Below are 14,982 nucleotides of genomic sequence, written 5' to 3' on the forward strand. Positions count from 1 at the left end.
TGCAACGGTAACAACGTCGCCCACGCCCAAAGCTCGCGCCTTTCGCATTTCCTTGTCTCCTGGGCAGGGGAGGTCAGATGTGCTCGCATCGAGTGGTTCTGATGGTGAGAGCCCCCCTTGCGGCAGGAATGGTGCGAGAAACAGATGGAGTTCGTACTCGAACACGGCAAGCCGGAGAGGACCGAGGCCATGAGGGCAGGTTCGGAACGCCATGTGCAGCTCGAGCAAGAGGTGAGTCCTACATTTCTGGTTCGCCCAATTCGAATGCTGCTTCATTACATGGGTTCTACTTGAAATGCCCGTTAATAATCTATGCTTTTTCACCACGACTTTGTTATGGAGAATTTCTCTGAACGTATCTCACTACTTGTTTCATTTTGGAACAGGTTGTTGAAAGAGTGGAAGTTACCATTAGATCTGCGGAAGAATTATGGGCAGTAAAATTCATGAACTTCATCATGGGAACAAACCAGTTAATGTTCGAGGGCATCACACGGGAAATTCCAGTGTAAGCAGAAATTTATCTCTTCTTTGTGCAACTGCAAACTTATGCATTTCTTTTTTCTCTTGAAATAACCAATACTTGGTACTGATGGACATGCTCTGCTATAATATCAGTTTCCAGAGTGGATATGAAGCTTTCTATTTAGGATACATTCTACTTTGTAGATCTGATTGTAAATCATATCACTGCAGGATTGGGGTTGTTGAAGGTTCATGGATGATAGGGATTATTGATGAAATCCGAATGCCCATTGATGGCATTTCATTTCAACCCATTCGGGTATATTCAAAGACACGTGTCAGGCCAACAATTCCCTCATAAGCACAAAAAGGAATGGAAGGTTTACCCCTTGCTGTTTCTTTCCTATCCATTTAATGAACTTGCATGAAGTTGTACTGATGCTATTTTAGCCTGTTGCCAATGGTCCAATCATAGCCTCATTACTCACTGACTGTATGTGAGATCATTTTCTAAGACCACATGTATTCCCATTGTATTGTGTCATTTAAAATACATCTTATTAATATGAGATCTTCATGAGGTCATTTGTGAGTGTTGCGACATAGCAAACAAAATCCATGTCACCAGTAGTATTTTTAGTTGTCTAAAAGTTCCAATGTTTTGCCTCACAGTAATAAGATGGAAGTATACTGCCATGGGCCCATGGCCTCCATGGGTATTCGCAAGGGCGTTCAGGGCTTGGGTTCATTTGGTTTCTCCACTCCCACTAATGCGTACTCCGAAAACATCAATGTCCAGCTGGTAGCTACATATGAACAATTGCACACTAATCTTTGACCCTGCCATTACATTTCAACATGTGACACCTAGCAAACAGGTGCACTGGTCAAGGGCTTTGCCTGAGTTCAAATATTGCGTCAGTGAGGAGCTACTAAAATCACTGCACAAAGAATGGTGGAGAGCAAATGAGATGGCACAGAAGGAATGGTGGCGAGCGGAGGTGCATATCATGGAAATGGTGGCCGCAACTCACATGAGGCAGCAACACTCATAATTCTGGTAAATGCATATAAACAATGGTATTCTTTTTGGTTACTTAAGGATTCATTGTTTGATCATCTCTATTGTAGCTACCGTGTGGAGCTCAGCTGGCCGACCTCCGAGCACAAAACAGTGCTCTGAAGTGGTAACTGCACACAGCAGGCTTTGGCAACAGTGAGTTCACATCCACAAATCACGTTTCATGTAAAGTTATGATTGATCATCGTCTGAGCATTATCATAGTCTCCTTTCATGTGGCATTTGGCGCTTACTCTTTTCCATCCATTATTTATACGGTCAGCGGTGGAGCTTCACATCAAATTCAAATGTGGTCAACACTTAATTTCGGAGCATATCACAAAAGAGTTTCAAGCTCGGTGAAGACCTATAACCTACTGTGTTCTTCAAAGGATTGCGAATTTGCAGGGAACCAATTGTTAGTGCTTCGGCTTGCATTTGTAAATTTTATAGTAAACTAATTCTATTAATGTCTTGATGTCAACATGTCGATTCTGTAGGATAGTGGCATACATTTTCCTAGATGGCCAATTCCAATTTATCAGCTAAGGAACAGTGTAAGACCTGGATGAACATTTTAGTCATGATTTCAGGAAGCTCTGTGCTCTCCCTGTAGGAAAAGAACATAGTGGCAGTGGAATTAAGTGCTGAACAATAATGACATCGAAATGATCACCATAAAGTCAGTCTTGGGCAATATATATTGAGGTAACCATCAAAGACTAAAATTGCTCTTTTGAAAATATCTGCTCTGCTTTGGCTATCCTTGTTTTCTAAACTTTCTATGTATAATTTAAGATTGGCGTTCCTGATGCTGTCTATTTGATATTTCTCTGAATTAAGTAGGCCATCAAAATATGGGGTAATTTGTGCATGGAAGGTCATAAATTAAATAGCAACTCCTTGGTCTTTTTCCTTTCCAGAGGAGTCTGTCCCTGGTTTTGATTCTTAAAGGGGCACGTTAGACCTGCTCCCATTTAGAAATCATGGGTACTTTTGGGTGAGAAACCTTATGATCTATTAAGTAGACACATGATGCAGCCAATTAATATCATATAGTGCTTGATGATCTATTCCATTTGTCTTAGTCGGATTATTTAAGAAACCATTAGGTTCCTTAATGTTGATATCTTACAGATCCTATGTTGTTTGCATGTTGGAAATACCAGTTTGATGAGGATGATTGTTTTCTATTTGATCATGAAATTAATCTAGGTTGTTTACTTTATTATTACGCTGCTTTCAGTATGCAACTCAAGGGTAAGGACATAATGGCACAATGAGGATAAGGGCAAGAAGATTTGTGAGGAAGCTGCTTAAGGGCCATGTTGCCTCTGCCGAAGTCCATTCTGCTGCAGACACGATTGGACATCTTGCTGATGCTTTTCCTCTAACCACCTATTGGCCTATCGAACCGTCATGAAGACAACATATCAATGGCGATGTAACCATGACGTGGCCTATGCCTGCCGCCAAAGCAAGAGATTGTGAATAAGATGGCTGCCATGTTTTTGGGACATTGGGGCTGATACTTTTAGTGGTTGTTAACTGATTGATGGCTCGTAACACATTATGTACACGGAACATAAAATTAAAATTAAGGTTGTTTATGCCTTTCCAGGTGACTGGTTGTGTTTATCACTTATTAGATGTGCAAGGTATTCATATTCTTCATATTTTAGGAACTATTCATAAAGATATAATGTTGGGCTATTTCTCAATGATTTGGTAGTTGTATTGTACTAGATATCCCGTAGCAACGCACGGGCACAGACCTGGTTGTTTCAAAAAGAAAAAAGGATGGATATGTTTTAGTGGTTCAAAATATTACAATTAATATTTTTATAATGTAGTATTAATTCTCTCAAAATTTCATATTCTTCCATGGTAATATCATAAGAATAAATATATGTAAGAGATTGTAGGAAATAGTAGGATACTACTAGTAGTTATCTCAAAAAGTTAACGTGAGTACTTTTTTCATTATAAGGAGTAATTTGTTTTCATTATAAGGTTCGGCAAGCCTCCGCGACCGTAAAATTTGTCTGTTTTGTGTTGCAGCCGTAAAAATTAACAGCAGCTTGCTCCTGGAGCACCGATGAGGTCCTGTGACCGTAATCCTATGACTGTAATTTGTCAGCAAATACACCCTATAACCCTAAAAATGAGTTCCGACGAGTAATATTTAGCATGCGCTGCCGCTTCTGCCCGGAGCTCTGACGGGCCCTCTAGACAACTTTTTACTCTGTTTTCATCGTGGGTAGAAAAAATCACGCAACAACCTAGTTACAATTCTGGTTTAATGCTGGTTTTAATGCCAGGTTGTCATTGCCATCAATGACACATTGTCACCTCACCATTGACGTCAAGTGGATAGGCGTGATCACCGCCTCTATCTTTGTGCTTGTTGAAGGATTGACGACCAATTAAACCATATTGATCCATGTATGACCTTTTTTTAGAATGCAGTGTATGCGGCCTCCATAGAGGCTCATTGCAGAAAATTTAGAGCAAGAGAGGGATTTCAGGTGCAATTAAGGCTTGCTTGCACATGATTAGCATGGACGAGATTTTGAGAGAGATCTGTAGAGATTTTGAGAGAGATCTGTAGCCCCTACATGCAAGCAACACTCAAATGTGATTCTAGAGTGTACTTGATTGTACATGAGTGAGAGACACATACAAAAAAAAATACTTGAAGTTGTGTAGTGATCTAAATTTATTTTAAGTCCTAGAGCGTTTTTTCATATTGGAAGAGTAATGATAGGTCTACTTTTCTTGTTAGATGATTATTTTTTTTCCATACTAGAGGGGTAGTATTCTGTTTTTACATGAGTAGTTTTGTAGTATTGGATGAGCGATTTGTATATATGATGAGGGTATTTGTTTTAAATTTTAGGAGTAATTTTCATATATTGGCCATCTCGATGATTGACCTAGCCCCTCGCAGGTTGAGCAACGTAGCCGTAATAAGGCAGTATCAAGATAATTGAAGCATAACAAGTAGTAATTATTTGATGCACACAACCGTAACAATCAAATTAAAGGTATGAAAAACCAAATTTTTGTTTATACATGGACCATATAAGAACTATACTCAGAGTGAATCATACATGTTTTGTAAATATGTGTTAGTAATACATATCGCATCCCTCAAATCACTAGTTGTTTGTACAATAGGAAAGTGAGCATTTGACGACTCAGAATAGCAAACAAAATATTTAACTAACTTTATTTTTCTTTTAAGTTATTGTCTTGCTCTATTCCTCCGCTGTAGTAGCAATAATGCACCACTTCAGCTTTGGTTTCTTGAAGCCCAAATTTCATTTTGTGAGAGAACAAATTGTTTAGCTCAATAGTTCATCATATTGCCTTCAGTAGTGCATAGCTTACAAAAAAAGAAAACCAAACGTGACTAATTACTTGCAGAATTATAACCATGAGAGTACGGCATCTCATGGACTGTTGAAATGGTCATGCTGTTGTGTGGCAGCATGACCACATGATCGCATGATTCACTAATAGAAATTTGAACTTTTGCAACGCTGAGTAATTGTGGCAATAAGGGTCAAATCGTGGCAATATATCTCAATTGCCACGACATGATGGTAATTGGCAGCCGTGGCAAGTACTTGCATGGTTAAAACTTTGGGTCACGTTTTTTTATTTCATTGCAATAGCTATGGTATTTGTCACGTAATGAAGTATTGTATTAGATAGTAGTTGTAATGACCGATATCATGGCAATAGTATATTGATATTGCAACAACAAGTAGTAACAATTACAACAAACATGATCGTGGTAATAAAAGTGTTATAACCACCATATTTTTATAAATGGTGGCAATAAAGTATTCTTGCATCGATATATTTATATGGCAAAAAAAATAATTAGAAGTAAAAAATATAAAAATTGCTACTAGTTGGCTTTGAACCTTGGGCCTAAAGGACTACAAACCTTTACCACCACATTACAATAACTTTTGTTGTATATTTTGCTAATAGTCTACACTTATCTCTTGATTCACCATGAGAATGAATAAAAAACGTTGCAATAGTTAGAATATTATTGCCACAATTTTTAAAATATTACCACACTAGTTTAGCGTGGCAAACAATCACCTTAATGCAACAACATAAGCTAATGTTGCAGTAGATGTTAACTTGTTGCAACAAAAGTTGAATATATGGCAATGCAATAAAATTCATGGCAATACAACAGATATATTGCCACCAAATTTGAAATTATAGCAATATCACCTACTTATTACAATAATTTATATGTTATTGCAATATTTCTTGTGGTGATAGCCTATTTCTCTAGTAGTGATTCATATGTATGAACTACTATAAAGTAAAAAAAAAATACTACTCTAAATTATGAAATACTACTTAACATAATGAAACGACTATTCTAAATTTTGGAAAATACTACTTGGATAAGAAAAAAATACTAGTATGATTTATGAAAAATACTACTCAAAGTTGTGAAAATACTGCTTGAATATGAACAAAATACTACTCTAAAAATTATAAAATATACTATTGTAGCATGCATCTACCCAGTAGCGTGGAAGCACATGGTTGAAAAACCATAAAAATTGAAATTAATAAGTGAAATTGCCTTTACGGTTAGAACTCAAGCACCGGGGCCGGTCACGTGCTGCTTGAGCAAGTAGGAATCTGCGTCCAAAATCAACTCAACGACTCGGATCCGGCATTTGTGAGTGATTATATGGTTTCTCTTTCCTTCCTGTTCTGGCCGCTACTTCTACTCCATCGCACAACCAATGTAGTTTCATTTGACTGATCCGATCCATCAAGAGCAACAATAGATCAAAACTTACCCGCACCAGTGCTATGGAGGAGCACATGCACTACCAGATGTCGTGGAGGAAGATGATGGGGGCAGCTAGGGTTCCCACGATGATTGACCTTGCCGCATGTGCGATTCACCGGATCCTGCCTTCTTCAAGCATGCTAAAATTAATACTCACGGTGCATCTGTACATAAAGAGCTAACGGGAAAACCATGAATTTCTCTAACAACCTGTGCACATGCAGATTGGAAATTGGAGGAGAGGTACGGATGGGGGCAAACCTGCCAACCGCCAGCGGAGGGACGCCGGGGAATGGCCAGTGAGATGATGTCGGACCCATCACTGGACGTCTGGACCCATTATCGATCTGCGTTGCTAAGCCATCGTTTTGGATTGAAATCGCCTAGAGCCATCTCAGAGAGGAAGGTGAAGAACCCGGAATAACAGCGCTGAGGGAAAAACGCTAGCTATTTATTGCGCTACGGTTGCGGGATGGTGGTCCGGATTTGGCTGTCCGAGAGTAAATACTAAGAGGATTTTATGGTCTCACAGTAAGTATGGGATTCTAGCCGGCCCACGAGCGGCGCTCCGCCAGTGCGTTGAATACTATTCAATACATTAATATTATATATATATATATATATATAATATGACAAGTTTTATCTATACTCGCTCGTAGCTACTCTCACTATCAGTATACCATCATGTGTATGTTCACGTATTCATTTATCACTTTGAGTATATTCATATACTAATTCTAAGATACTTCAAAGAGATATACATGAAAATTTTCAAAAGCAACCCTACTTTTTAAATATATCATAATTATATATTAGTACTAGTATATAAAAATGAGTATGTTCATATACTCCATGTAGGGTTACATACTTAAAATGTATATATCATCATAAATGGTCTAGTATGATCATATACACCTCGTGCATACCTTTCGTTGGGTCAGATACGTCCCACATCATGAGATACATATGTAGAAGTAACTACAAGCGCATGTAGAATGGATTTTTATATATATAAGGTGCGTCAAATAAAGAATTAGATTCTCTCGTGGGGAACTCTGTAGGAGCCAACAAAGGAGCGCGAGTATGAAAAATGAACTTGATAGTGCATAAGCACAACCAAAGAAGTAAAAACGCTTGGAATGAACAAATAGAATCAAATGGCACAAAAAGAGTAGATGGGGTAGAGTGGTACTTATTGCCCTGGAAACGGACTGCTCACTGTATTGCTGAAAATCAATTTATAAGATGTGCGCCTTCGAAATAGAAATGCAGACTCAGTCTCCAACAGGTGCTCACAGCTAAGAATAAGTGTGCATGCGTTCACTCTAAATTTTACTACTCGAGGACCAATTATGGGCCTGAATTGTCATTTGGAACAATTCACATAATAAGGACCCAAATACTCACTTGGAGAGTTCACGAATATAAACGAGAATCCAAAATAAGTTTGAGGACACTGGGTGCACTTCATTCTTTATTAGATATCTCCTAATGTTTAGTCAATAAATAATAGGATCGATGGGAGGACTGCTTGGGAAAAGAGGTCAGTTTCTTTATGAATTGTTTGTGCCACAGGTTATATATCTTAATGAACTCGTCCAGTAGTAGGAAAACTACACCAGTTCTATTTTATAGGCTAAAATATCGAGTTGCTACTTTGCTACCTTCTTCAGAACGCTACGTTGCCGTCGTTCATACCAATGATCTTGTTGTCAGTGGTAAAACAAATACAAGTAAAGAGAGATGATCAATAGAAAAGAACAAAGTGCTAAATATTATTTTTCGCTTTTAACATGCACACCTCAAATTATACAGGAGCAAACGGAATTGTTTTTTTTCTATCATGACAAACATATATATATATATATATATATATATATATATATATATATATATATATATATTAGTACCAGGTGATCTAGTGGACATGTATAAGTGCCACAAGGCCTACCAACCTGATGTTAATCAAATTACAAAGCCACCTTACACAGACAAAATATGTAATGATATAAACTGTTTCTAAATGAAGATGTGCACTGTCCATCCTATTTCGACTAAATCTACTATATATCTGTTTAATCATTCCTAAGTGTACTTCCATCACCATGGACTGTGCCACATCCAAATTCTGTTTTATGGGAATTCTACCTTTTGTTGTGCACGTGTTGAATTTTTGTTGCAAGAATGAACCATTGATGGGTGGCCGCTCTAAGTTGAGCTATGCCTACGTTAAAATAATATTGTTATTAATAAAGCACCATTACATATTTTGTGTACACAATATTCAGGGTACTTATAGCTAAGCATTGGAGGTGGTCACCATGTTAGATTTTCACGAAGAATGAGAGACAATGATATTAGAATTTTCTGATGATGGTCTATATACATGCCCAACACCATCTTGTGGACTTGATTTGATGCTTTCTAAGCCATGAGCTGATGCAATATAAATGAGAGGTTGCATGCAAAAAGTACAGAGGCTTGAACTCGTTTAATGGAATAATAATTAATGGAACAATAAAAAGGACAACAAAACAAAAGAAAAAGAAAAACTTGCAAAAATTGCACAAGCTTGAACTCGTTACCATTTTCTTAAATAAGGTATAGATAATTAATGAATAAAAATAAAAAGTAAAAGGATAAGTAGTGAATAGGGATTAGCTACACAGCACACCTAGAAAAAAAAGGTTAAGCTGCTACCTAGACAACACTGTATGAAAGATGAATGCACATCGCTGCTGCCAGATAGCAAACGAAAATGAATACAATATTGTCTCAAGTGATCGAAGTCCTCAAGCAGGGGCGGAAGCCACTGTAGCCTATCGTGGTCGATGATCCCAGTGATTTTATTTTTGACAGTCCTCTCCACTTAGGTTATTATGCAGTTCACGAAAACCCAATCAACTATGACACATAGCTGAAGTGTGCAAGAAAAAGGCGGAGAAAGAAAGGGATAAGCTAGCTTGTGAGCGAGCAAGGCCGCAACACGAAACAGCAAGCCACGTACCCTATACCAAATGTGTTGATATGCATGAAAGGAGAAAACAAATTTGCGTATGTACTTTATTTAAATAATGTAAGTCACACACGTTTAAATTTCTGCCATGGTTCCATTTTTTAAATTAATTTGAGTTGTATCAGAACCCTCGAAGAAAAATCCCGTGTGATAGTACTGAATTTAGCTAGTTTTTATTTTTAATATCTATATTGATTGCTCTCCAACTATTCGAACAGTATCCTCTCTGGCATCATCACCACCTCCAAAGATTTGGCTATCTGTGTAGAGGCGATTATCATTAACGCATTTAAACATTCCTTGTTCTGGAACCAGATACCATACAATGCGTTTTCACATTTTTATGCGTGTGTAAAATCGCATCTCAGGTCCTACAAGGCTACAACGGTAAAAAAAAAAAACAAGAACGGCTCGCCCAGCTGGCAGCCTCCTGTCCGGCTGTCACTTGCCAGTGCCCTACTTAACACGAGGGCACCGAGGCTTTCCCCATTCCGCAGAACCCCAACTCGCTTTCGCACCCTCGCTCGCTTTCCTCTCCAAGCCGCAGCCCGCAGCGCAGCGCCACGCCGCCACCCGATCCGCAAGGCCATGGCCGACGGCAAGGCGACTCTGGCCCGGGAATCCGCCGCCACCCCGGTCGGCCGGTCGCCCCGCTTCCTGCTTCCCCGCGCGAGCGGCGGCACCCGTCTCCCGGACCTGCCGTCCCAGCCTAGCAGCCCGGATCTCGTTCTCGACGGCGGGATCCGGGCGAGTTTCGACGGCTGGCCGGAGGCGGAGTCCCTGGATCGCTGGGGGCAGTGGGTGGCGAAGCTTCGGCCGCTGCACGAGCCCCTGTGGCGCGAGCTCGGGATCCTGGAGGGCATCCTCGCGACCACGTACCGCGTGTGGCGCGGGGGCGAGGGCGCGCTGCTCCAGCTCGTGCCCTTCTGGTCCCCCGAGACCAACACCTTCGTCTTCCCCTGGGGCGAGGCCACGGTCACGCTGGAGGACGTGGCCGTCCTCGGGGGTCTTCCCCTCGTAGGGGAATCCGTGCGCGAGCCCCTGTCCGACAAGCTCCAGATGGACGACGAGCGCGCGCTCGGGGCCGTCCGCGATCTCCTGATGAACCGGAGCGAGGGCACCGGGTGGATGAAGCACTTCCGCATCCGCCACCAGCAGCGCCGCCGTCCGGAGGAGACGACGGCAGCGGCGGCCGGCGGCCGTGACGAGGAGCAGCTCCTCGAACACGGCGCTTTCCTCTCCATGTGGCTCTCCCGCTTCGTGCTCCCGTCGCCGCCGTTCGGCGCCGTCCCGGAGGAGGAGGTGATCCCCATCGCCGTCCGCCTGGCGCGCGGCCAGAGCGTGGCGCTCGCCCCCGCCGCGCTCGCCAGCATCTACAGCGACCTCTCCGCGCTCCGGCGCCACTTCGTGTGGGCCAAGCGAACGGAGGCGCCCTCGGTCTCGGCGCCGATGCACATCCTCCAGCTCTGGGTCTGGGAGCGCTTCCCCGAGCTCCGCCCATCGGCGCCGGCGGGCATCCCGGACTCCGCCGGCGGCGGCGACGTGCCGGTGCCGAGGGCTGCCCGCTGGCACGACGTCGCTGGCAGGGCACTCGACCCGGGCTACCTGCACGCCGTGCTCGCGGCACCGAAGGTGTTCGAATGGCGCCCCTACGGAAGTTGGGCGGTGCCGTCCTTCGCAAGGTGCTTGCGCCCGTGCGAGCTCGTGGGCATGGACTCCGTCGAGCAGCACCGGCCTCACCGTGTGGCGAGGCAGCTTGGGTTCGACCAGGACGTGCCCCGGATCGTGACCCGGCTGAACTCAGATTCCTGGGAGAAAGCATGGGAAACATACGATATCGGCGCAGGGTGCTATGCGTTTGCTGTTCCCAGTGACAAGCCAGGTGTGACAGATGAGTATGCTCAGTGGTGGAAGCAGTACTCACTGTCATGTGCTGTTACTGCCGCTGCTGAGAGGGCTGGTGCAGCGGGTAAGGCACACAAGGTAACATTGGATGGCGAGGGTAAAAATGGGAGAGGAAATGGAGGTATCATGGCATCAAATAAAGGGTTTGGTCCTCGCTTGAAAGGCTCTGCACAAGCCAGCAAGAAGGGATCAGCAGGTATGATAATTGTTGAAGTGGCAATTTAATTTATTGTACATTGAATTAATTAGCTGAATTATTGCAGATGAAACTTGACAGTGTGCCCTTACTCTCTGTCGTCTCTCTTTCGTTTTCTTTTGCAGGAAACCGTGAGAGGTCGTCTAGCAGGCTGTCACCTGCAGGAAACACTGAACTGGGTAGCGATGAAGTTTGTACTAAAACACTCTACTTTCTTAGTCGATCTGATCGGTCGAAAGAAGCTTGGGAAAAGGATGCAAATAGCACGGGTGCGGATCAAGGGTTTTTCCACCCAAAACGAGCAGTTGGGACGGAGGAAATGATTCAAAAGGCAGCTGAGATACGCCAGGCTGAGATAGCTGAATTGATGAGAAATATTGCTAAGCTGGCGCAAGAGATTCGGGAGGAAGAGGCAGCTGAGACACTCAAGAAGTAGAGCATCAATTCAGGTATGGTAGTAATTAATGTTTTGTTTTCACAAGATATTACATTGCATATCGCCGGCCCTGATGATATCAGTTAAATAAAAGGATGGGTTAGCTAGGGTCGTAGCTTGAGGAATAATGGTTCCGTCATGGAGTGTTGGTGTCACTAGTTAAATGTGTTTTTGAAGAACTAAATCTAGTAGCGATGAAGAAACTGCAGCAGCTCTATTGTATAGGCTCAAATAAACATCAAGTTGATACTTTATTTGCAACGTTTTCCATAACTCTTTTGTGAATCACATACTAGAATGGAACAACTTGTTTTCAGCGCTAAAATGGTGAAAGAAAACTGCTTTTATTTCATTTATGGATTTTGAAGGATACTCTTTTTTTCTTAGGGCACCTGATCAAGTGAATATGCGTAAGTATTATAGGGCCAATAATAATCAGCAGCAAATAGGGTTGAACTACAATGTTAACCAAGCACCTTACTGAAAGTCAGAAACACAAAATATATATAATAATATAAACCACTACACCAGAATCGGATTGCCTTGGCGGTCAAGAACCACCACGGAATATACCAAAACCGCCAAGGAAATGATCCTTGGCGGCCAGCCGCCAAGCGAAATCCATTAAGAATAGAGGGCCAAGGAAACTCGATCGCCAAGGATCATTTTCTTGGCGGTTTGGCCACCAAACGAAATGGATGAACGGCAAAATCTCCGTTGCGCCAAGGAAACGTTGTTGGCAAAGGATGTGTGCCCCTTCTCTCCTTCCTAGGTTGTTTGATTCAACGTATTACCTCTTTAAATTTTTCGTAAGTGTACTTCCATGACTCCATGCCAGATGCAATTTACCTTTTGAGGTTGTGCATTGCATTTTTGTTTCATGTTAGGCAAAAATGAACCATTATATTGATGGGTATCTGCTCTATGATAAGCTATATGGCTAACCATTATATGTTTTATATTATGTAGACAATATTCAGTGGTACCTACTGGTTCAGGTATTGGAGATTACTACAGGTGGAGGGATAAAAGGGAGGGATGCAATGAGCAAAGGATGACAACCATGGATGTGGTCGCCATGAAGTTTTTCACCAAGAATTGAATTGACGATTGAACGAAGTGCTTCGATGGTTGATATATGTCAAACACATATGATCTACTTTAATTTATTCGATCCGTTCTCAGCCATGATCGAGCTGATGTAATATAATATACAGTTTACTAGGCTGCATGCAAACACTGTTGCGGATTGAACTTGTTTCCGTCTTACTAAAAGACAAAGATGGATTAATAAGTTGTGCAGCTTCGGTTTGGGCATTCATATCATATAAGGTGATGAGAACAATATATAAATGTCTTTTCCCTGGCATTCAAAACTGGCAAACTGTACTGATGCTGAAGTGATATATGAGAATTTTGAATCACAACAATGTGTTTTGTTTCTGAATTGTACACCAGAGGGGAAAAAAAAATACAAGCATCTTTTCCCTCAAAACTGGAGGCTCCAGCTTCTCTTTACTGTATCCGTTGTAGCCATGTTTCTCATCCTTGGTGCAAGGAAACTTTTCCCATCCGTTGTAGCAGTATGTTTCTATTGTTTATATTTTCACGCGCTCATATATATGTGTACTAGGTTGTTACTGAAAAAATAAAATAAGATTTGCTGCTCTTTCTATAGTAGTATCCTTCGCCTGAAAAAAAAAGTTGTGATCCAACATGGAAATTTGAAGGTATTCAGCTTGGGTAAAGAATTTTGGATGGTGTGTGTCAGTAATTTAGTGGCAGATGATGAACCACTGATATGACCATACAAAAACTACAATATAATTGGAGATGTTCAAGGAGCAAATATCGCATGGCCTTCAACTTCCGTACGTTGTCTTTTTTCTGTTATCCAATTAGATTTTATTTCTAGTAAATGATACATCAAGTTGATCCAATTTTTATCTGACCATTGATAAGATATAAAAGCGTGATTACATTTTTAGGCCTTCAAACTTGATAAACAAAGGGCTGGTGGCGTTCTAAGAGAACTCCTCCTTGTTTTACATTCTTTTCCATAAACCTGTGTTATGAAAGAAAATAAATGATGTAAACTGAAATAGAAAGAAGAACTAGTTTCTTTGCAGTAACCGCAAAACGGAAAAAGAACCTACTCCATCTTCTTCTGCACTTGGCTCGGAATTTAGATCAATTGGCATGGTAACTGATCTATGGTATAGAAATTTTGTAGCTGTAATATGATCAATTGGAACTATGGAGGGATGGCTTCTGCTGGAGGTTCTAGTGCTGGCGCAACTTTTTGGGATGATGGAGGACGGCTGCTGGTGGAGGTGCTGAATTTATAGTCCAAGGGATTTTTTGGCTCCAAATTTTTTAGGCGCTGGCCCTCTTTTATTTACGCGCTGGCTCTCTTTTTGTTCAGGCGCAGGTCCGCTAAATGTGTTAAGGTGCAACCTTCAGGCAATATTTAGGCGCCAGGAATTTTTGTTTAGACGGGAGTATTCTGGCGGGATGTGATAATTTTGTAAACAAATCCATTTCAATGGACCGGGGAGTAATAGAAGATACGCAAATCTTCTTAATTTTAGTGCGGCAACCCAACAGCCGGCCGATAATTTTGCAACTAATCAACCGAACGAAATGATTAAAAAGGGATACAACTGAATAAAATGATTAAAAAGGATACATGCGCCTTTTCCCGTCTCCTTATTCTGTCGGCAAAAAGCTACGGAGAAAATAGTTTCTTTGCGGTAACAGTAAAAGGCACACGTATCAGAAATTGATAAATTGCACTTCATGTACCCAAACTTATCCCGCAGTTTTCACCTAGATCCCTGAACTCTCAAATCGTCCATCTGAATTGCTAAACCGTGTTAAGTGGTCCATCCAAGATCCCAAACGCACCATGCAAGCATCCAAAACCTACGTGGAATGCCACGTGGCACCATGGTGGCAAACATTTGCAAAAATTCCCCAGCATAGTGTTATCTTCTCCATTTGCTCCTCCCCCGATCAATCTCTCTCTACACTGGCGCTACCGCTACGACGTCCTCATCCTCGT

General features: G+C 41.7%; 1 protein-coding gene and 1 pseudogene across 1 annotated transcript; both read left to right on the top strand.

Annotated features, from left to right (window-relative positions):
• The first annotated feature begins 139 nt into the window (after positions 1-139).
• On the top strand, positions 140-880 carry LOC112872775 (annotated as a pseudogene).
• Positions 881-9,969: 9,089 nt separating this feature from the next.
• Positions 9,970-11,354, top strand: LOC112872777. The gene is made up of 2 exons (XM_025935829.1): positions 9,970-11,297; positions 11,348-11,354. Exons 1-2 carry the CDS (start codon positions 9,970-9,972, stop codon positions 11,352-11,354), a joined length of 1,335 nt encoding a protein of 444 aa, XP_025791614.1.
• The last annotated feature ends 3,628 nt before the right edge of the window (positions 11,355-14,982 follow it).

Source organism: Panicum hallii, chromosome 9, assembly GCF_002211085.1.
Source record: "Panicum hallii strain FIL2 chromosome 9, PHallii_v3.1, whole genome shotgun sequence".
NCBI lineage: Eukaryota > Viridiplantae > Streptophyta > Magnoliopsida > Poales > Poaceae > Panicum > Panicum hallii.

Excerpts from the sequence above, each read along its gene's own strand:
- LOC112872777 (XM_025935829.1), top strand. The coding sequence starts at position 9,970 with ATGGCCGACGGCAAGGCGACTCTGGCCCGGGAATCCGCCGCCACCCCG.